Genomic DNA, 24,539 nt, shown 5'->3' with positions numbered 1-24,539 from the left:
GTCACCGATTCAATTTTTTAATCAAAAGTTGTCACTAATTTGTTTTTCATAAAGAATATTATTAGTTGAATTTTTGTTTGATTAATTGTTTTTAATTAATTAACCTTAAGTTAACTTAATTATTTGAGAGGATTAAATAATTTTGATAATTGGTTTTAATTAATTCAATTAATCAACTTAAGTAAAATTTGATAATAATCAAAGGATTTTCTTTTCCATCACCATTTCATAATCATTTTTAATTCAATTTCATTTCAATTCATTATCCATCAAAACCAATTTAAAAAAAAAAAGCACAATCATACAATTCTCGATTTAAATATCGAGCCCATTTTAAAACACCCTTGTAAGTCGAGTGCTCTTCGCATCGCCATCAACCTCACATAGCTTACTCTTGGGCTTCCTTACAATGAAACCTACTTGGTTATTAACTAATCGAGTAGATGAAATAATACACAAAACAAAATTCATTTCATTCATAAACACAAATTCAAACCACTTTTCAAACCATCCAATTTCAAAAGGATTTTCTCTTTCAAACATAAACCTTGGGATGAAAAGGAGAATAGTAAGCTTCCGCTTCACTATCTCTTGACTATTCGAATAATTGGCGTACGCCATATTGCTCGGATTGTCGTCATTCATTTAAAACTCTAAAACTCCATAAAATTAAAATTACTCCCTCAGTTAAATTATAAATTCTAAAAGCTTTATTAATCTTTGAATGAAAAGGAGAATAGTGAGCATCCGCTTCATTATCTCTCGATTATTCGAATAATTGGCGTACGCCACATTGCTCGAATCTTCGTCATCAATTCAAAACCACAATCGAATAAACTCAAATCATACCAAATCCAAACCTACCAATCCAAAATACAAATCAAATACGATATCTAAAACATATCTTTTACAACTTAAACTTCGGATGATAAAAGATGAGAGGCGTACGCCTCGCCATCTCTCGATTATTTGAATAATTGGCGAACGCCATATTGCACAAATTATCGACTTCCGACTAAAACACGCTAAATAAACTTGGATAAAGGAATAAGTGGCGTACGCCTCATTATCCTTTGAATAAGCAAGTAGGAGGCGTACGCCTCACTACCGTGCATATTCAACATCCACAAACAAACATTCAAAATAATCTGAATGAAAAAGGAATAGAAGGCGGACGCCTTATTACTCCTCGAAAGAATTGGACGATTGGTGTACACCACATTGCTCAACCTTTCGGTGTTCTTCCAAAAACACCTTAACAAATCAAATCTAATTTCTCGCCCCCGTGCGATCGAAACCAACCAAACAAAAACATCAAACACATCAAATCAACTTGTCACCCCCGCGTGACCCAAACCCTTTCAAAACGAACACTGTCAATCCTTTATAATGTGCACAACAAACCAAGTGCTAGAGCCTCCCCCGAGAGTAGACAAGCCAGCGTTTAGCCGTTAGAACGCCGACCTACACAGTCGTTCATCAAAACAAAACACACCAAATATTCGTAGTAGCCCGAACTACGAATGCTCTGATTTCCTTATTGCACTATAAGGATACGTAGGCAGGAGATTGATGTATCTTCGCGAGCACACTAATAAAAAACCTCTTTTTTTCCCTTTCTGAGGTTCTCATCCATCTCTATTTATTCTTTATCCACTCGAATAAAGCAAATAACCTTTAACTAACATTCAAATAGCAAATTGGACTAAAAGGTTCCCGTTGAGTACAACGGACGTGGGGGGTGCTACTACCTTCCCCTTGCGTAATCGACTCCCGAACCCGAATATGATTGCGACGGCCATTATTCTATTTTATAAAAGGTTTTATCGATATTTTCCTATCCCTTTATTAGGGTAAATAAAGTTCGGTGGCGACTCTGTTCGAACTAAATTTTTCCGCGACCATCGCGAGGAATCGCATTTTTCGAGGTGCGACAGATGGCGACTCTGCTGGAGACTTTAGCTCCATGCTAGAGAGAGTCAAGCCTAACTTAGTCAATTTGCTATGAATGTTAAAATAATGTTTTTCTTCATTGTGTGCTTCTTTATAGCTAGATGTATTACTTATGCTATGTGATTTATTATGCTATTATATTGGGTGATCTTTGGTGTTTGACACATGTTGTGAGATAAGCTCTGTACCCGAGCTTTGAGAAGAACTTAGAACCCGGAGTTGTGTTGTATTGAACCGAGGGGTGTACACCTCATTGGGACAATACGAGAACTCCACCTAGAGTAGATTTGTTCAGAATTTCCATCATAATATGGCTAGCCCATTATTACGAGGAAACGTTGAACATGGTCCATGACTCTGGGAACCTCGTCTTAAACTGAAGTCTGTCTTCATGATTGGTGATCGTGTAGTATTAAACCGAAGGGTCTACACCCTGTTCGAACAATACGAGGATCCCACTTAGAGTAGATTGATTCAGAACTCTCATCACGATGCGGCTAGCCCATTATTACGATGGGATGCTGAACATAATCCATGACTCTAAGTTCTGTCTTGGAAAGGAATAACCTTAGGAACCGTCCTTTGTGTGTGGGGTAGAGAACATAGAACCTCCTTATAGGGTGTACCATATGATACTCGTGATATCCTGGATCCTAATTATACCTGCATTACATTTTCTTTGCATACCTAAATACAAAATTTCATGCATTCTCATCCCATCAGCATGAATTGCATATCATTTTCATAAACAAAAAAACTCATCCCATCCTTTGTCCATAACCCGCAGTTGAATTCCCGACATTCGTATCAGACTTGAAGTGGCTCTGAAAAGATTATGGATCTGTTGGAGCAAAACCACATTGCATTGAGAGGAGATGTGGACTCAATGAAAAACCAGATAGACCAACTTGTAGAGGCTATGATAGCTTTAGCAAAGAGGGAGGACAACATTCAGCAAACTGCAGTTATCGAAAATGTTATTCTAGCTCCAGTAAATAGTCCTACCCAACCTCAGCTTGCGAGAACCCCAGTTGATAACTCTGTTGTACAAGAACGTTATATTGTTCGAGGTAAGGGTTCCTCTTACCATGATGATGTTGAATATCACAGCTTTGCATTCTCCGTGCCAAATTCACATGGAACAAGCCTATTGGTTAATACTGAACAATCACAAGATGATGAGATTGATAAAAGATGCCGCGTGCTAGAGAAAAAGCTCAAGGCCATAGAAGGACAAGATACTGTTGAACAAAGTGCCTTAGACATGTGTTTGATACCTGGCCTAGTTATACCCCCAAAATTCAAAGTACCAGAATTTGAGAAGTACAAAGGGGATAGTTGTCCAAAGCACCATTTGGTGATGTTTTGTCGAAAAATGACCTCTCATGCCCACAATGATAAGTTAATGATTCACTCTTTTCAGGACAGTTTGACTGGGGCATCATTGAGTTGGTATATGAAGTTAGAAAGGAATCATGTTAAGTCATGGATAGACCTAGCTAATGCCTTTTTGAAGCAGTACAAATACAATTTGGACATGGCTCCCGATCGCATGCAGTTGAGAGCCTTATCTCAGGAAAGCAACGAATCCTTCAGAGGGTATGCCCAAAGATGGAAAGAGTTAGCAGCTTGTGTTGAACCACCACTCTTAGACAAAGAAGTGATGGAATTATTCAGGGATACCTTGCAAAGTCCTTACTTCGAAAGGATGATCAGCTGTGCAACATCAGACTACGCTCACTTGGTGTCAATTGGAGAACGCATTGAGAATGGCCTTAAAAGTGGAAAAATCCAATGCACCACAAATAGCCAGAGCATTGAGAGTGAATCTATTGTCAGTTCACAAAAGGAAGAAGATGAGGAAGTTAATGCAGTATGGGAGGCTCCACAAGCTTCACATCGAACACCATCCTCTCCACATGGTCAGTATCCTACAACTCAAGGACCTCCTCAATATCAACGACGGATTCCACCTCAACATCCATACAAACGGCAGGTTTTTCTACATCGACAGCGTCAACATGCTCAACAAAGGCTAAGGAAGCCAGAGAGACATATCGATCCGCTTCCAATGCCATACAGTCAATTACTTCCATATTTGATCAAGAGAGGACTGATAGTGCCAAAGGAGATAAAACCAGTAAGTCCTCCATATCCGACAAGTTTTGACGCCAACTCCCGATGTGACTTCCATGCTGGGGCACAAGGGCATTCAACTGAAGACTGCAAGGTGCTCAAGAGTAAGATACAAACCCTGCTTGATTCTAAGATGTTCTCATTTGCGCCTGGAAGCTTGCAAATCAATAATACTGCTTCGCCTAGTTGTGTGGGTCCACCAGTCCAATCAGTGGAGGAGATTTCCGAGAATAGATCTGAAGATGATTATCGTACTAGTCTCGATGAGGAGAAATACCACTACTCTGAAAAAGGCTAGCCCAGCAATGAACCAGGCACGAGAGAGATTCCTCTGCACTGGCAACCATTTGGCTATTCCTCGCATTTCATTAGTATTTTTCTTTTCATGTTAAGTACTTATCTGCTTTCAAGTATTGTTGATTTCCTTTAATGGTAATATTAATGAAATGATTATGCATGTTTTGAACGAATCCTTTCGTATTCACTCATTTTTTCCATTGATATAAAAAATATTTCTCCCATTCACTTATCAAACTGTTGTTTTAGCAAAGATTGAAGGGAGAATGACGAAAACAAAATATCCCTATTTGCGGATTGTATGCTTTCGGATAAAACCTTGCTGATGATGTACAGGCATTGTTTCAAATCCCCAAACACTGGAGAGATAAGGAGTTAATCCCTAGTCAACCACTTCGAGCCTAGAAGTAGGAGTTCCTTTCGGATCTACAAACCCTTGCATTTAACCTGGGGTAGGGTAGTGTTCAGTTAATCTGACTACACATTCAAATTACAAGATAAAACATCCCGTCGGAGGATCAACCACATGATATTCTTCGCCCACATCCTGAAATATAAAAGGAACCAAGCAAAACTCACGATTGATGCCGGTGGTTATTCAAATGACCAATGACTTGGCAGTCACATCCTCTAAAAAATCATCAAAGAAAAAGCCCGCTAAGTTGATACCCCAAAAGGCAACTTAGGAAAAAATTAGGGCAATCCCGGTGGACCGAAGCTTTAAAAAAGCAGTCCAGGCAAAAGTTAGGGATCAAAGCAAAAATCAAAAGAGGTCATGAAAAACCTCAACAAAATAAAATAAGATTCAGTGACCACCATGTCAAGAATCAAAGGGTCACCAACATTCATAAAGAGCAAAATAAGGTGACTGCCATTTCAAGTGAATCTTGAACCCTCATCTTTATCCTTACACCTTCAAAAGGACAAATGTGTATGTTAAATTAACTGAGCGTAGGGTTGGAGATCATCATGAAGAAGGGGTGGGTTAAAACAAAATTTGAGCTTTACATCTTTTGTTTCAATAACCATGAACCAGGCCACGTTACAACCCTTAAAAGACCTAATTGAGGTAGGGTTTATTCTGAAAGCATACTACAACAAGGTTGCATAAACTGACTCCTAAATATTTGCTAATCACCTGTATTGGCATCATATTCTCACTGTATCTTTCACACACTAGCTAAATCAGCAATGCGTTTGAACTAATGGTTCATTCGTCACACACTATCACATCACATCAATAAATGATTTTTTCAAACCTGCATGAATATCGCATTAAAATTACCATTGATTAAATAAACGATTTTAACTGCAAGTAAGTACTTGATATCAAGGAGCTTCGAAGAAGTATCCAGAGAAGAACTTGATCATTTCGTCGATGCTGACCTGAATCAAGACTGCTTCCAAACCCTATGGATTAGGGGCATGGTATCCAATGACTATGAGTTGGTCAGTCAAAAGACAAACTCCAAGCATCAGTTGATCAAGGAGGCAAATAATTTCAAAATATTCAGTCCATCTGGGGCAAGGCATTCAAAAGCCTAACCTGGATAAACTACTGAAAGACCCATACACTGGGGCAAATTTGGTTCAGGCCATGGTATAATCATTCACAAGGTTTCCTTTCAAAAGAGAATTCCTTCAAAGACCCTACAGGCTGGGGAAGACAAGGTCGCAAAGAGCCTTATGGCAGACCAAGAGCATAATCATCATGCATTAATTATGTCGCTACGCTCATTAAATCATTTGCAAGCCGTCATGGCATATCAGTCAAAGAAGTTGAGGTTCTCTCAAGAACAAATACACAGTCTATCAGCAAATGATCAAACTTGGGGCACCAAAAGCATCCACATCTATCTTCTGATCATCGCATCGTCAAAATACAGAATGTCGGGAAGTCAAAACCTTTCACCAACCAAAGTCCAATCCAAATTGGCAACTACCAAAAATAAAAGTCCAGTCCATATTGGCAGCTACCAAAAATAAAAGTCCACTTTATTGGCACCTCCAAAATCAAAGTCCAATCCATATTGGCAACCACTGAAAGTCCACTTTGCTGGCACCTTCATAAATTCAAATCCAATCAACATTGGTACCCAGAAAGTCTCACCTTCAAAAAGGAGATCAATCCAGAAATAACCAATATTCATTTTGCATTACCACATGCACTGCATACAATAAACACACATGACTTCCAAATAAGGAAGTTGCATATCAAAGACCTTTCTCACAAAAATAAGAAATTTTCATTAACATGCATCATACGCATGCACAACATCATGATTCTTTCCCATCAACCCTTTGATGGACATAACCTGATCCCTCTTTTCCATCAGCCCTCTGATGATGACATTTCACAACAAAATTTTTCCACCAACCCTTTGGTGATGCCACTCCATAGTGAAGTCTCTTTTCCGTCAACCCTTTGACGATGACCATACTTTTCCACCAACCCTTTGGTGATGCCACTCCATAGTGAAGTCTCTTTTCCGTCAACCCTTTGACGATGACCATACTTTTCCACCAACCCTTTGGTGATGCCACTCCATAGTGAAGTATCCTTTCCGTCAACCCTTTGACGATGACCAAAATTTTTCCACCAACCCTTTGGTGATGCCACTCCATAGTGAAGTATCCTTTCCGTCAACCCTTTGACGATGACCAAAATTTTCCACCAACCCTTTGGTGATGCCACTCCATAGTGAAGTATCCTTTCCGTCAATCCTTTGACGATGACCAAAATTGTCCATCAACCTTTTGATGATGCCACTCCCTAGTGAAGTTTCTTTCCGTCAACCCTTTGACGATGACAAATCCTTTCCCACCAACCCTTTGGTAATGACATCCTTTAATTACTTCCGTCAACCTTTTGACGATGACAAGCTATTTTCCATCAACCCTCTGATAATGACAGCTATTTTCCGTCAACCCTTTGACGGTGACCATTACCTTTCCATCAACCCTTTGATGATGCCACTCCATAGTGAAGTTTTTTTCCATCAGCCCTCTGATGATGATAAATTATTTTCCATCAACCCTTTGATGATGCCACTCCATAGTGAAGTTTTTTTCCATCAGCCCTCTGATGATGACAATCTTTTCCGTCAACCCTTTGACGATGACAAATTACTTCCGTCAACCCTTTGACGATGACAAATTATCTTCCATCAGCCCTCTGATGATGACAATCTTTTCCGTCAACCCTTTGACGATGACAAATTATCTTCCATCAGCCCTCTGATGATGACAATCTTTTCCGTCAACCCTTTGACGATGACGAATTATTTTCCACCAACCCTTTGGTGATGACTTCTTTTAATTACTTCCATCAACCCTTTGATGATGCCACTCCATAGTGAAGTCTCTTTCCGTCAACCTTTGATGATGAATGATACTACATATATAATTCCTTTTCCACTAACCCTTTGGTGATGCCATCCTTTACTTCTTTCCGTCAACCCATTGACGATGACAACTACCTTTCCATCATCCCTCTGATGATGATCTTGTCCATCAGCCCTCTGATGATGATCTTTTCCATCAGCCCTCTGATGATGATAGTTACCTTTCCGTCAACCCTTTGACGATGACAGTTGCCTTTCCATCAACTCTTTGGTGATGATATTCCCTAATAATTCAAAAAAAAACCCCTATAAAAATCCAGAACTCGTTGCATTTTCTTTCTACATTTCCCCATTGCATTTCAAAGGACAAAATTTGGGTCTTTTCGTATTTAATTACCTTCCACCACGAATGTATGAAGACCGTTGTCATTCTTACCTTCTAGTTCAAGTTAATTAAATAGGGGCAGCTGTCATACCCCAATTTTGTCCGGGCATATTTAAATTTTCATAAAATCGTTTTCATTTACATTTTCGCATCATATGCATAGCATGACATACATTGCATCATGAATAAACACCTAAAATGTCAGTCAGAATGAATTTATTTGAGAATATAGACAAATCGGTTGAATCGTTAAAATTCGAGGAAAGACTGTATTTTTTAATAAGTATGTTTTGTCCTGACAATTTTAGTGTGACCGGTTTAATTTTCCGAACAAATTGGTACTCATTTTTCTATTTCTAAGTGGTCAAATTTTTTTTTTAGTTATTTAATTAAAATAATTAGAAATTTGTTTAAATTAAATATTAGTTAGTTTTTTTTATGATTTGTTATTTAAATGAATAATAGTTATGGAAAATATATATATATTTGCATTGGATCCTCTTTTGTTTTTATAAAAAAAAACAAATAAATAAATAGAAAAAAGAATCCAAAGGGGATCTCACAAAATCCACTCACGTTTTCTCCCAACGGATTCCTCACTCACTCCACTCACATTTCCTAATTCTCTCTCTCTCTGAAACGAAGAAAAGACAAAAAAAGGGGGAAATATAATGACTCACGCTACTCTCACAATCACTCAGAAAAAGAAATTTCTCTTCCACTCTCTGCAGCTACCTCACCCATCATCTTCTTCACCTTCAACCGTCGCCGTCAAACCCTCATCGCCTTGCCGACACTTCTCAACCACCATCTTCAACCATCCGTGAAACCACGCCACCGTCCACAATCGCTTCCACCGCCACCTCAAATCGTGACCTCACCGTCAAACCCTTCAAAACCCCCTTCACAACAACCATCATCTCCTTCCCTTCGAAACCCACCGTAAACCTTCAAAATCCCAACCGTCAAACCCTCTATCGCTCGCCTTCACCACCTTCCGACCCCTACCATCGCCGCCATCAAAGTCACGAACCCCATAAACCCTCCACCGCTCAAAATCGCACCACCTTCACCAACCCTCACATCCTTTCGACAAAACCCCTCTTCTCGCTAACCCCCTTCGACCTTCTCCTTCTTCAACGACCCTATTGCTGTTAATGAACTCCAGCGATAACCACTACTCTAAAACTACGCTAATGGCTGTTTTGAACCTTTGATAGGTTATAAGCTTATGTCTATTTTGCAGGTTGAATCCTTTTGGCGACTCGGTCTCACAGGCACCAAGGGCCGGTTTTATGTTCGTTGTAGCTAAAGCGTCAAAATCAAAGCAGGGACAAGAAAGTTTGGCTCAAGATTGTGGAAACTCACCACCGGATTCGACCGTCCAAGGCCATCCAGCACAAACCGTTCATCACCGATATCCCGAGGCCAACAATAAGGCAACAACAAAGGCACAACTTTGACTCCGCATTCGGTAATCTTTTAAACAGAGAGCACTATTGAGGATATGAATCTGTTTAGAAATTTCTGGTTCCGAGTTAAGCTTATTGTCATTGTTTTTTGATTTCAAATGGATTGTGCATCTTTTTACATTTTGATTATGTATATGCTTGTGTGCCTGGTTCAATTTTAATTTTAGGGCTTGGTGAACAAGTTTGTTGTTGACCCCTGCTGTACATTATTTAGTGAAGGAAGAATTATGAAATTGGTATGTAGGTTTTCTTCCGTATGCGATAGTTTGAAGTGGGTGGACTGTTTTTTTTTACGATTTAAGGATTGTTGATTGAATCACGAGCATGGTGTAATATATGTTCTCTGTTTTAAAACCTCCGCTTTAATTCTGTAAATTCTTCTTGTAAATAACACCCCTGTTGTCACTTGGGTATTTGTTTTGATTACTATGTTGTCAATTCCCTACTTCGATTTCTTCCTTAAATGTATTGAATCGTCAATTTGCTTCGATTTCTTCCTTAAATGTATTGAATCGTCAATTTTGTTTGTGTTGCATTTATGACATTTTTGTATATCATTAGACAATTAGAATTCTTTGGTTATTGGTACCATGGGTATATTGGAACTATTTTAAATATGAAATGCGGTTGAATTAGTAAATAAGTTCATGTTGCTTATCTTAATCTCATTATGCATAAGGTCGGGATAAATAAGTGGATTCGACAATTTCATGTTGGTTTACCGCCAAACTTCAATACACTAATTGTATGACTTCACCGCGTTATGAATTCACGAATGGCGTCAATTTTATTGTCATTTCGTCTAAACCGGTTTTGGAGCACATTTTGTCACCGATTCAATTTTTTAATCAAAAGTTGTCACTAATTTGTTTTTCATAAAGAATATTATTAGTTGAATTTTTGTTTGATTAATTGTTTTTAATTAATTAACCTTAAGTTAACTTAATTATTTGAGAGGATTAAATAATTTTGATAATTGGTTTTAATTAATTCAATTAATCAACTTAAGTAAAATTTGATAATAATCAAAGGATTTTCTTTTCCATCACCATTTCATAATCATTTTTAATTCAATTTCATTTCAATTCATTATCCATCAAAACCAATTTAAAAAAAAAGCACAATCATACAATTCTCGATTTAAATATCGAGCCCATTTTAAAACACCCTTGTAAGTCGAGTGCTCTTCGCATCGCCATCAACCTCACATAGCTTACTCTTGGGCTTCCTTACAATGAAACCTACTTGGTTATTAACTAATCGAGTAGATGAAATAATACACAAAACAAAATTCATTTCATTCATAAACACAAATTCAAACCACTTTTCAAACCACCCAATTTCAAAAGGATTTTCTCTTTCAAACATAAACCTTGGGATGAAAAGGAGAATAGTAAGCTTCCGCTTCACTATCTCTCGACTATTCGAATAATTGGCGTACGCCATATTGCTCGGATTCTCGTCATTCATTTAAAACTCTAAAACTCCATAAAATTAAAATTACTCCCTCAGTTAAATTATAAATTCTAAAAGCTTTATTAATCTTTGAATGAAAAGGAGAATAGTGAGCATCCGCTTCATTATCTCTCGATTATTCGAATAATTGGCGTACGCCACATTGCTCGAATCTTCGTCATCAATTCAAAACCACAATCGAATAAACTCAAATCATACCAAATCCAAACCTATCAATCCAAAATACAAATCAAATACGATATCTAAAACATATCTTTTACAACTTAAACTTCAGATGATAAAAGATGAGAGGCGTACGCCTCGCCATCTCTCGATTATTTGAATAATTGGCGAACGCCATATTGCACAAATTATCGACTTCCGACTAAAACACGCTAAATAAACTTGGATAAAGGAATAAGTGGCGTACGCCTCATTATCCTTTGAATAAGCATGTAGGAGGCGTACGCCTCACTACCGTGCATATTCAACATCCACAAACAAACTTTCAAAATAATCTGAATGAAAAAGGAATAGAAGGCGGACGCCTTATTACTCCTCGAAAGAATTGGACGATTGGTGTACACCACATTGCTCAACCTTTCGGTGTTCTTCCAAAAACACCTTAACAAATCAAATCTAATTTCTCGCCCCCGTGCGATCGAAACCAACCAAACAAAAACATCAAACACATCAAATCAACTTGTCACCCCCGCGTGACCCAAACCCTTTCAAAACGAACACTGTCAATCCTTTCTAATGCGCACAACAAACCAAGTGCTAGAGCCTCCCCCGAGAGTAGACAAGCCAGCGTTTAGCCGTTAGAACGCCGACCTACACAGTCGTTCATCAAAACAAAACACACCAAATATTCGTAGTAGCCCGAACTACAAATGCTCTGATTTCCTTATTGCACTATAAGGATACGTAGGCAGGAGATTGATGTATCTTCGCGAGCACACTAATAAAAAACCTCTTTTTTTCCCTTTCTGAGGTTCTCATCCATCTCTATTTATTCTTTATCCACTCGAATAAAGCAAATAACCTTTAACTAACATTCAAATAGCAAATTGGACTAAAAGGTTCCCGTTGAGTACAACGGACGTGAGGGGTGCTAATACCTTCCCCTTGCGTAATCGACTCCCGAACCCGAATATGGTTGCGACGACCATTATTCTATTTTCTAAAAGGTTTTATCGATATTTTCCTATCCCTTTATTAGGGTAAATAAAGTTCGGTGGCGACTCTGTTCGAACTAAATTTTTCCGCGACCATCGCGAGGAATCGCATTTTTCGAGGTGCGACACTACCATACAGTACGATCTGCCGGAAACTTTGAACATCACTGTAAAAATCGTCGATTTTTGGAAAAATATTCGAGCTTCGATTCGGTACCTTCTTGCATTTTTTTGCTCGTCTTCTTCACTATTTAGTTCTTGCGTCTTGTTTAATATGATTTCACTTATGTTCTTGTTGCTAAAAACTTCACATTTTAACTACACATTACTAGTTTCAGTATTATGTTTTATTTGTTTTTTATAAGATTTTCCAGATTTTTATTTTGTTTTACATACAAGGCTGAATTAGATGTTGTTATTTCATCTTGTTGATTTGTTTTGCTGCATGATAAGAAGAGAGAATGAGATTGAAAGGTGAAGCTGTGAGAGAGAGAGAGAAAGAGGGTATCGTGAGAGGCATGATATTGATAACTTGGTTTTCTTTTTCCTTTTAATTAAAAAATGATAGGTTGTACTTGTAACTCACAGTATGTTTGCTTTTCATTATTATTATATTTTCTTAAACAAAACATATAAAAAATTTAAGATTAGCTTTTTCTAATCAAAATTTTGCTTTAACAAGGAATTTTTTAATTGTCTAGGCTATTTATTTATTTATTTTATGCAATTTTCGCATGTAGCTTTGAAGTTCATATTTGTTGTAATTTTAATTCAAGTATGGCATATGAAATCTAATACTAATACAAAAATCTTTCTTTTGTGTCTTTACATATTTTTGGGTCTATTATAATCTCCATTGTTTTTATAAAATCTTTGATATCTCCAAACATTACTTCATACCTCTATTTCTTCTCCAACACTTTTGAACTTCACATAAACAATTATTTTATTTTGTTAATTGGCCTTTCAACTTAAATATATATGTGTACAAATGTCATAATAATTGATCGAAAAAGTGCAAAATAATCTAAAAATTAGAAGAGAAAAAAAGCAATTAAACAATTTTTTTAAACATTTATAAAGTGATTCATTTACTTTCTAAATGCACCATAATATGTCATTTTGGCTTACATGATAAATACACCATGTGCTTAGTTCATTGAATTTAAGTCCATGGTTATTTTTCTGTTTACACCGTCCATGTGCTTTATTTTTCATTTTTTTTATGTTGATTAATTGTTTATTTCTTTTAATTTTGTTTAGTTAATCAAGCTATTTAAATTATTTGATGTGTATAAATGAAAACATTTATTTATAAATTCATCTTTTACCACCGATTCAAAATAATTTCAAGATCATTTCACAGTTTATTCCACAACACAAATCAAATCCCCGCCACATCCAAATTATTTTTCATAAGTTAACTTCTGACACTTGATCCCATGTCAAGTCGTCCCCCTATTTTTAAAAGCTTTTCACAATAAAAATGGAAGAAACTGATTAAGTTTAGACTTTCTCTGTTTCGAATGTTAGGATACTGCTGTAGAGCTCAATGTTCAAACATTCATCTTCCATATTAACATACAGTAATTACCAGAATTAGGTCATTTATCTTATAGAAGAAAAAGATTGATTGGGTATCGACCTTCTCTTTCCCGATTATTTGGACACTGCTGTAGAGTTCTCTGTCTGACTAATCGTCTTCCGTTAATGAACTTTGACCTAATTTGCCACACATTTTCATAATAAACTTTTGGATGAAAAGAGAGTGATTGGGCTTAGGCCTCTTCCTTTTCGGGAATTCGAGTACTGCAGTAGAGCTCCCTGCTTGGACGCCTGCCTCCGCTTAAAATCAACTCAAACTCATCAAACTTATTTTCCGCCCTCGTGCAACCCTGAAAATATTTTCAGAAAAGAGTATGCAACATCTATTTTGATGTGAAACAAACAAAGACTTCAGCCTCCAAGAGTGAGCAGCAAGTAAAGGTTTAATCGCTCAAATGTGATCCAAGCATCACTCTCTTTAAAAGCAATCCATCCAGTAGTTCTCTTTGGGTAGAACTACGTATGCCTTGAGTTCTTCATAGCACCTGAAGATACGTAGGAGCAGGATTGCGAAATCTTGTCAGGCACATTAATATTAAAAACCCTAAGTCTTTCCTTTCTTTCTTTCTCTTTCCTCACCCGATAAGTAGAAGATCGCAAATGATATCACGCTTTCACTTTAACACAAAACTAATTAGATGGGTTCCATCGAGTACGATGGATGTGAGGGGTGCTAATACCTTCCCCTTGCATAACCGACTCCCAAACCAGATTTGGTTGCGACGACCATTTCTTTTTGATTTTTGTGGGTTTTATCGATATTTCCCCTTTCACTCTTTGGGAATAAATAAAGTTCGGTGGCGACTCTATTTTGTTTATATTTCGAGCGTTCCTTACGCTTGAGTATTTTTCACGCCGCGACAGCTGGCGACTCTGCTGGGGAATTCCATCTCCTATGCGAGTCCACCCTAATTTAGTTTGTTTTGTGTTTGAGTTTTTGCTTTTATCTGTTTATTTGCTTCTTATTTGTTTTATCTATATATGCCTTTATTATATGTATTTCCAATTTCTGTATTATTGATATATGGTATCATTTAAACTTTCTAGACTATTGGCATTTGTGTGAGGAAAAGATTTATACCCGAGCTATGGGAAAAACTTAAGTTAGGATGGTGGTTGTGTAGTATTGACCTACGAGACATCGGACTCGTTAGGTTGATGCGAGAACCCCACTCAGATGAGATCCCTTGAAAGTATTACTGTCTTACGATTAGTCATTTTGGCGGTGATACTTTCAACCTCGATCTATGATTATGAGGACTTTTTGTAGAACCCTGAACCTATGGCTTTTAGGATCGATGGTTGTGTAGTGTTGACCTATGAGACTTAGGACTCATTGGGTTAATGCGAAAACCTCACTCAGAATAAATCATTCTTTGAGGATATTATTGTCTTACAAGTAGTCGTTCTGACGATAATATTGCCAGGTGTGATCCATGACTCTGGAAACCGTGTCTAGAACCATGGAGTCGATGGTTGTGTAGTATTGACCTATGAGACTTAGGACTCGTTGGGTTAATATAAAGACCTCACCTAGAATAGATCCTTTTTAAGATATTATTATGTTACGATTAGTCGTTCTGGCGATAATATTCTTGAATTGGGTCCATGACTCTAGGAACCTTTTAAACCCTAGAGCCTACCTGTGTTTGGTTTTCCTATTCCTGGAACCTTTCCTCTATGAAGTAATTAATCAGAATGTTCCAATGATCACCTACCCAACTGTACATACATAAACATAAAACATTTCATAATCATAACACATATTACATGTGCATATTTTCAAGGGACCTAAAGACTCGTTTGATTGCAGGCATTCACAAGACATGGGTAGCAATCAAAAAAGTACTTATTCATTCAAGTTCAGGAATCCAAAGCTAGGATTGATTAAGGGGTTGATCTCAGATGTGAAAAAAATCATAAGGAACAACTTTTGTGTTGAGTATGGTGACCTGTTGACTATCATGAACACTGAGGTGGATGCTTGGGCCATTTTCACTTTGGCACAATTCTATGATCCTCCCTTGCAGTGTTTCACATTCCAGGACTTCCAGTTGGCGCCAACACTGGAAGAGTTCTCACATATAGCAGACATTGGTATCAAGGATGAAGTCCCTTACACCGGTCTAGGGGAATTTCCTACACATCAACAAATAGGTTCATCTATACATCTAGATAAAGAGGAAGTGAAAGCTAATATTTGACCAAAAGGAGACACTTTGGGCTTCACTTTGAAGTTCTTAGTGGGAAAAGCTTCAGATTTCAAAAGTAAAGAAGATTGGGTCGCTTTCAATGTTGTGTTAGCTTTGATACTCTATGGGATTGTCTTGTTCCCGAACATTGATGACTTCGTGGACATGACTACTATACACATTTTCTTGCTCAAGAATCCCATTCCCACCTTGCTTGCAGATGTTTATCACTCTATCCATTGGAGAAATGAGAAGAAGGGGGGGATGATCCAGTGTTGCGCTCCTTTACTGTATAAATGGTTCTTATCTCACTTACCAAGCGAAAGGCCTTTTGTTCAGAACAAGGATAACCTCAAGTGGTCTCAAAAAATCATGTCTCTCACTGCCAATGACATCACCTGGTACTCTCGTGTTTATGATGATGTGGACATAATCGTCAAATGTGGCAACTTTCATAATGTGCCACTCATAGGAACTCGAGGTTGCATCAATTACAACCCTGAGCTTGCTATGCGAAAACTTGGGTTTCCTATGAATGACAAACCAGAAGACAAGTTGTTAGAAGGTTTCTTGCTGGGAGAAGGAGTGAAGGACTTTAATCTGGTGAAGAGGATAGGTCGTGCCTGGACTAAAGTTCGTAGAGAAGGAAAAAGGGAGCGTGGAAAGAAGAATTGTATAGCTAGAGGGCCATATACAAGTTGGGTCCAAGCCAGAGCTTCTCAAGACAAACTACCATACCCTTATGAGCCTCCAATGCATACAAATCCTCCAGAACATACTCACGTCACTATGGAGGAAGCTAAAGAGCTCAAAGTTGTCATCCAAAGTTTGGAAAAAGAGAATGAAGAGCTACGGTTGAACCTTCTCCGGATTACTGAAGAAAGGGATAATCATAAGTGTTGGTGTAAGCCCTAGAGGCCAATACTTTTGGTACTTGTATCGAATTATTTATTAATAATAAAAGACATTTTCTTTATTATGGTTGATTAATAAAGTCCCTAGAATAGATAGTCCGTTTAATGTATTAAGTGTGACTTAATCATGAGAACACATTAAACATAAGGGCACTGTTCTTAAAGTATCCGTAGTCGAGCTTTAATGTGAAGTGGGATAACATTAAAGCATTAAGACTATTATGTTTGTAGACTGATGATCACATCTCATGGATCATGGATAAAGAGTTATCAAGTCTTAAACATAGGTATGAATATTAGGAGTAATATTTATACCGGATTGACCCGCTATGAGAATACTATATAGAAAGTTATGCAAAGTGTCATAAGTTATTCTCATGGTGATAATAGTGTATACCACTCTTCGACCTGAAACTACTATGGATCCTAGATGTAGAGTCGAGTGCTTTATTGCTGATCCAACGTTGTCCGTAACTGGATAACCATAAAGACACTTGATGGGTACTCCACGAAGCATGCTGAGGGACATGAGTGTCCTAGATGGAATTTGCCAATCCTGCATAACAGGATAAATGTCTATGGGCCCAATATTGAACTGGACAAGGGTGACACGGTCTATACCTTGTGTTCAATATAGACATAAGGGCAAAGGGGTAATTATACACATAATTATTATCACAGGAGGTTTTGTCAGATCACATGACATTTTCGTGACTTGGGTAGCAGTGATGTGTTGCTAGATACCGCTCACTGTTTATTATGTTAAATACGTGATTTAATATAATTGCCAACGCCGTGAAAACCTATAGGGTCACACACAAAGGACGGATTGATGAGAGATAGAGTAACTAAGGAACACCGTAAGGTACGGTGCACTTAAGTGGGAGACGAAATATGGTAAGGTACCAAATACTTAAGTGATTTTGGGCATATTATAAGATATGGGCCAAAATACACTTAAGTGGGCTTTTTAGCTTGAAGCCCACACAAGTGGTTCTATAAATAGAACCCCTTGGGTAGAAGCATTGTCACTCCACTCCACTCAGACAGAAATTCAAGTAGAGACTTGGAATTTTGTTTCCCTCTTTCTCTCACTCAAAGCCTTCATTCATAACAGCTAGCACTGCGATTGAAGGAATCCGTTCATGTGGACTGAGTAGAGACGTTGTCATCGTTCAACGTTCGTGATCGCCCCGTGGATTTGTATCCAAGGTTTTGGTCGTTTCAAGAGATCTGCACCAAAGGTTTGAATCGCCATAAGAGGTAACGATTCTATCACTGATCATGCCCATTCGTAAGGATCACTAAATGGAGAAATTTTTGTATTCCGCTGCGCCTTGAATGGCAATTCTCCTTCAATAAGTGGGAGCTTGGGCGGAAGAAAACACAACTTCAAGCAAATGTGGAAAGGACTGATAAGGAGGAATATAAGAGAAAAAGAGTCAAACAGGGGTTAGATCAGGCTGACAGCTGCTTGAATACCGTCAAAAGCCAACTGAAAGAGGCTGAGAGAGATTGTCGTGAGAAAGAGAAATGGTGGAAGCTCGCCACAAAACAAAAGAAGGAGATAAGACAGACGCTTGAGGCTGAGATAGCCAACCTCAGTGTTTCACTCCGTAAATCAAAAGAAAGGGAAGAACGAGAACTCCGCAGTAAAGAGAGTGCTCTGGCTGCTATTCAGGTTACACCTGAAATATGGAAAGGAAAGTCCCAGGAGGCTGAAAATGCTAATGAGTGGGAACGATACTAGAAAGGCCGACATGACTCTTTACTACAAGAAGGTGAAGATTAGATGAACACAAGGGAAAATATGAATGCTAGTTTGGCAGCCTGCGAGGAAACCATCCAGTTTTTACATGAACAAAGAAATGAGTATCGAGACAAGTTTGCCAGTTTGATAGAATTCTGTAATGGCATGGCCATGAATGTGCCTTTGATGCTAAGATGTGCTCTGGAAGACATAGACAAGGGCAACATCCCTCTTTCAGTGACCGAATTTATTTATCTTTGTGAAGACATGATGAAAATGTTCAAAGGAGAGTTGGAAGAGCTCCACAAACAAAAGCCTACAGTCTAACCCTGCCATTTTGTACTTTCCTTTATGTTTGAAAGAATATTTTGTACTTAATCCTTGTACTCTGTTTTGAATTGAATGAATGAAGGATTTTGAGTTTCTTTTGTACAAAATTGTTGGTTCCATTCTTGTTTTATTCCTCGTGATCTCTTTGAATGCTTGCTAAATAACAAGGAATCTAACACGGTTCCCTGAAAATAAAATTGAACATAAGCATAAAAGACATTTTTTATAGCCACGTGCATCAAAGTATGCATCATGCATTTCATTTCTCAAAATAAAAATTCATTTCATTTTTTCCTCATCTTTAGTAGTTCAAGCTGATTCCTAAACGTGCATACACTACCCGCTCCAACACAAGAAGAATCATGGATGTAGTTCGAGAAGAACAAGCTGCCTTCAAAGAGGAGATGGACTCTATCAAAAGCAAGATTGAGCAGATCTTTGAGGCTATACAAGCTCTGGCTAGAAGGGAAGAAGAGGCTCGTGTTGCCGCTGCTGCAAGGAACGATGCTCTAGTTCAAGGGGTCGCTCTTCAGTCAGGACCTTCAGTTCCTATTCCAAATCCCGTTATCTACAGTCTTCTTCCAGGTTTTGTTCCACCGACTGAAATAACTCATGTGCCTCCACCTGTGCATACTTCTGGAGTAGCTGATGGAGTCGCTGCACAAGGACCTACGATAGTCAATCAAGTGGTCATTCCCCGCACTAATGAGGAGCTCCAGGACGAGTTTGAAATGCAGAATTACAATGGAGCTACTCTAGTGGTCATCCCTACTGCTGCCAAAGATTCTGAGGCTATCTTGATGTGCCGTGATCTGGCCGAAAAGCTAAGAATCTTGGAAGGACATAACTCAACCCGATTAAGGGCCTTGGAGATGTGTCTGGTCCCAGACGTGGTGATTCCTCCAAAATTCAAAGCGCCTGAATTTGAAAAATACAAAGGTCTCACATGTCCTAACATACACTTGAAAATGTATTGCAGAAAAATGGCTGCCTATGCCAGAGATGATAAGCTCATGATCCATTGCTTTTAGGACAGTCTAACTGGGGCATCTTTAGATTGGTACATGCAGTTGGAGTGTAGCAACATCCACACGTGGGTTGAGTTGGCTGAAGCATTTGCAAAGCAATACAAATATAATACTGACATGGCACCAAACCGTACTCAGCTTCAGAGTATGGCCCAGAAAGACAGTGAGTCTTTCAAAGAATATGCGCAACGCTGGAGAGAATTGGCTGCAAGGGTGCACCCACCATTGGTTGATCGTGAATTGATTGACATTTTCATGGGTACCTTGCAGGGCCAATATTATGAAAGATTGATCAGTAGTGTGTCCACAGGATTTTCTGACATGGTGATCATGGGAGAAAGAGTAGAAGAAGGACTGAAAAATGGTAAAATCCAGGGAGGTTCTAGCAGTCTACCAATCTTGAAGAAGCCTTTCAACGGATTCAAGAGGAAGGAGGGTGAGACTAGTGCCATTTCTTCTCATAGGGGGAGGCCACCATACAAGGCTCCTGCTTCTGTGCCTTATTATCAGTACCCTTATGTAGCGGCTGCTCAATATCTAACCATGCCTTACCGTCCAATTGCTCCTGTTCCTATTCCAGCTCCAGTACCTCACTATCATGTTCCAGTTCCTCAATATCAAGCTCCACAACCTCAGTTCCAGGCTCCTCCACCTCAACATCAACAGAGAAATCAACAGAATAATCAACCACGTCCAGTTCAGCAGCAACGACCAAATCAACAGAGGCCATATCAACGATACAATAATGTGAATACCACTCCCATCCCAATGACTTACACTCAATTGCTACCGTATCTGATTCAGAATGGGACTGTTGTGCCAAGGGCATTACCTCCAATGCCGAAGCCGCATAAGCCTTGGTATATTGAGAATGCTAGATGTTCCTTTCATGCTAATTCAGAGGGTCATACAACAGAGAATTGCAAGGTGTTCAAGCTTCGGGTCCAAGAGTTGATAGACCAGAAAATATTATCTTTTGCTGATGTTCCAAATGTGGGGAACAATCCTTTGCCTAAACATGATAGTTCAGGTGTCAATGCTATAGAAAGTTCAACTGATGATGGATTGATAAAGGATGTGTTCAAGTTGAAGACTCTTTTAACAGTGGTCCGTGCTAGATTGATGGAAGCAGAATTGATGAATGGAGTACATGATAATTGTGCGGTGTGTTCGTCCAACCCTGATCAGTGTGGTGAATTCAAAATTTATCTTTAACGTTTGATGGATCAGCGGGTTATTCAGTTCACTAGAGCAAAGATTGATGAGGACGTTGCTGTGATTGTGCCTGTGTTTGATCAAGAGAGGCTTCCCAAGCCTTTTGTGGTCCCTTATCAGAGAAATGTTGACCTAGAGCTAGTGAAGAAGATTGAGCCCATGGTTATCTATGTTCCCGCTCCATTCTAATTTGACAGTACCAAAGCAGTTCCTTGGAACTATGAGCCTGTATTTTATGTGGGTAACGAACCAGTAATCTTAAAAGAACCAAATGTGACTAACATTGCTGGAGTTAGTGGTGTGACTCGAAGTGGGAGGGTTTTCTCTCCTGAAGTGATCCCAAACAAAGAAAGTGCACCAACAATTGAACCAACAAAGGGGAAAGAGGCGAATCCTCCAGAAGAAGGAGAAGGCTCATTTAAGAAAGCAGTGACTGCTGAAGAGGATAGAGAATTATTGAAGATCATCAAGAAGAGTGATTACAAGGTCATAGATTAGCTCAACCAAACTCCTTCAAAAATCTCCATTCTTTCTCTACTTATGAGTTCTGAGGCTCATAGGACTGCTCTATTGAAGTTCTTGGATGAAGCTTATGTGGCAGAAGACATCAGTGTTATTCAGTTTGATAATGTGGTTTCTAATCTCAATGCTAGTAGTTGTTTGATGTTCACTGATGATGATTTACCCTCTAATGGGCGAGAACATAATATGGCGCTTCATATCTCCATTCAGTGTACAGATGTAACTTTGGCTCGAGTACTGGTAGACACAGGTTCATCCTTGAACGTGTTACCTAAGACTACCCTGGCACAATTGAATATTGAAGGGGTGCAGATAAGACCCAGTGCTTTGATAGTGAAAGCTTTTGATGGGTCTAAGCGAACAATTATTGGGGAGATTGACCTCTCAATCCTGATTGGCCCTCAAACTTTCCGTATTACCTTCCAGGTAATGGATATTAGACCTGCCTATAGTTATTTGTTAGGTAGACCTTGGATCCATGCTGCTGGAGCTGTCACCTTGACACTTCACCAGAAGCTGAAGTTTGTTACTTCTGGTAAGCTGGTATCAGTATCTGGAGAGGAAGATATTTTCGTTAGCCATTTGACTTCTTTCAGATACATTGAAGTAGGTGAAGACATTGTTGAAACTCCTCTCCAAGCCCTTGAAGTGGTCAATGTGGTCCAGACTAAGCTGAAACTTGTTGAAGAACCCAAGGGGGTCATGACCTCGTGGAAGAGTGTGAAAGCTGCAATTGAAGCTGGTTGCCCTGGAAGTTGGGGCACAATGATTGAATTGCCAGAGAAGAAAGACAAGTGTGAATTAGGATATCAGCCGTCTATTGAACTTTTCAAAGATCAGAAGATACATTAGGGGAAAGTTCCTAGCATCCAGGAAATATTCTCCAAAGATGGTTTCCGAAGTGATGATCAAGTGAATGCTCTTAAAGATGAAGATCCAGATTTGTCCAAGATGGTGTTTCGTGGACCTCCGGATGCCGCTCTCACTAACTGGAAGGCAACAGATGTTCCGGATATAGTTTCTTTTTCAAAGTAATTTACTGTTTTCTAAAAACATCCAATGTCACGCCCAAGGCATATGGATAGCTTTGTAGGGCCCATTTTGTGTTAATATTTAAGCCTTATCATCAATACAAAGCACATTTTTTGAGATCCCTGTCTTTCATCTTTTTAATTTTTTTTACAAACAAATAAACAACCAAATTAAAAAATGGCAATTTTAATTTCACATCACTTTCATTTTTCAAAATCTTCCGCTCAAAAGAAAAAATAATTTCCATGCAGATCATTAATAACTGGATCCATTGAACACGACAATGCTATAATTCCCTATGACTTCGACCTCCCGATTAACCAAGCTGAAGAGGATGGTAAGGAAGACTGTGAACTCCTAGAAGAGTTGACCAAACTTTTGAAACAAGAGGAAAAGATGATTCAGCCTCATCAGGAACCAGTGGATGTGATCAATCTGGGGACTGAGGAGGATAGAAAGGAAGTCAAGGTCGGAACTGCTTTGAAAAAAAGTGTGAAGGAGGAACTAGTCAAACTACTACATGAATATGTGGATGTGTTTGCTTGGTCATATCAGGATATGCCAGGACTCGACACCGACATAGTTGTGCACAAGCTACCGTTGAAGCTGGAATGCCCGCCCATCAAGCAGAAGTTGAGAAGAACTCGACCAGACATGGCTGTCAAGGTCAGAGAAGAGGTCAAGAAGCAGTTTGATGCAGGTTTTCTAGCTGTTGCAACTTACTCGCAGTGGATTGATAATATTGTGCCAGTTCCAAAGAAAGATGGAAAAGTTCGAATGTGTGTAGACTACAGAGACCTGAATAGAGCTAGTCCCAAAGATGATTTTCCGTTACCTCACATTGATGTAGTGGTAGATAACACAACTCAGTTCTCTGTATTCTCCTTCATGGACGGATTCTCAGGATATAATCAGATTAAAATGTCTCCCGAAGATATGGAGAAAACAACTTTCATTACACCATGGGGAACTTTCTGTTATAAGGTAATTCCTTTCAGCCTGAAAAATGTTGGGGCAACCTATCAAAGGGCCATGGTGACTCTTTTCCATGATATGATACATAAGGAGATTGAAGTCTATGTGGATGACATGATTTCCAAGTCTCAGACAGAAGAGGAGCATGTTATTCATCTGAAGAAGTTATTTGTAAGATTGAGGAAATACAAACTGCGCTTAAACCCTACCAAATGCACTTTTGGAGTCAGATCTGGAAAGCTTCTAGGATTCATTGTGAGCCAGAGAGGCATAGAAGTTGATCCTGACAAAGTCAAAGCTATTCAAGAGATACCAGCACCTCGGACAGAGAAGCAAGTCCGTGGTTTCTTGGGCAGATTGAACTATATTTCCAAATTCATCTCGCATCTGACAGCCACTTGCGAGCCAATATTCAAGTTGTTAAGAAAAGATCAAGTCGTTAGATGGAACGATGATTGCCATAGTGCATTCGATAAAATCAAACAGTATCTGCAAGAACCACCAATCTTTGTGCCACCAGTTCCAGGAAGGCCTCTCATTATGTATTTGACAATACTCGATGAATCCATGGGATGTGTACTGGGGCAACACGATGAAACAGGTAGAAAAGAGCATGCTATGTACTACCTAAGAAAGAAGTTTACAGAAGTTGAAATCAGGTACTCCATGCTAGAAAAGACTTGTTGTGCATTAACATAGGCTGCTCGTCGCCTAAGACAATACATGATCTGCCATACAACAATGTTAATATCCAAG

General features: G+C 38.8%; 1 protein-coding gene across 1 annotated transcript; it reads left to right on the top strand.

The window, feature by feature from the left end:
- Positions 1–19,373: 19,373 nt before the first annotated feature.
- Positions 19,374–21,752, top strand: LOC127137069 (uncharacterized). Its single transcript, XM_051063563.1, has 4 exons — positions 19,374–19,904; positions 20,043–21,203; positions 21,270–21,328; positions 21,452–21,752. The coding sequence occupies exons 1-4, from the start codon at positions 19,374–19,376 to the stop codon at positions 21,750–21,752; spliced, it is 2,052 nt and encodes a 683-aa protein (XP_050919520.1).
- Positions 21,753–24,539: the final 2,787 nt, after the last annotated feature.

This window comes from Lathyrus oleraceus, chromosome 4 (assembly GCF_024323335.1).
Source record: "Lathyrus oleraceus cultivar Zhongwan6 chromosome 4, CAAS_Psat_ZW6_1.0, whole genome shotgun sequence".
Classification (NCBI taxonomy): Eukaryota; Viridiplantae; Streptophyta; class Magnoliopsida; order Fabales; family Fabaceae; genus Lathyrus; species Lathyrus oleraceus.
Note: the sequence above shows the minus strand (reverse complement) of the source record. Positions and strands in the feature narration are given on the sequence as shown.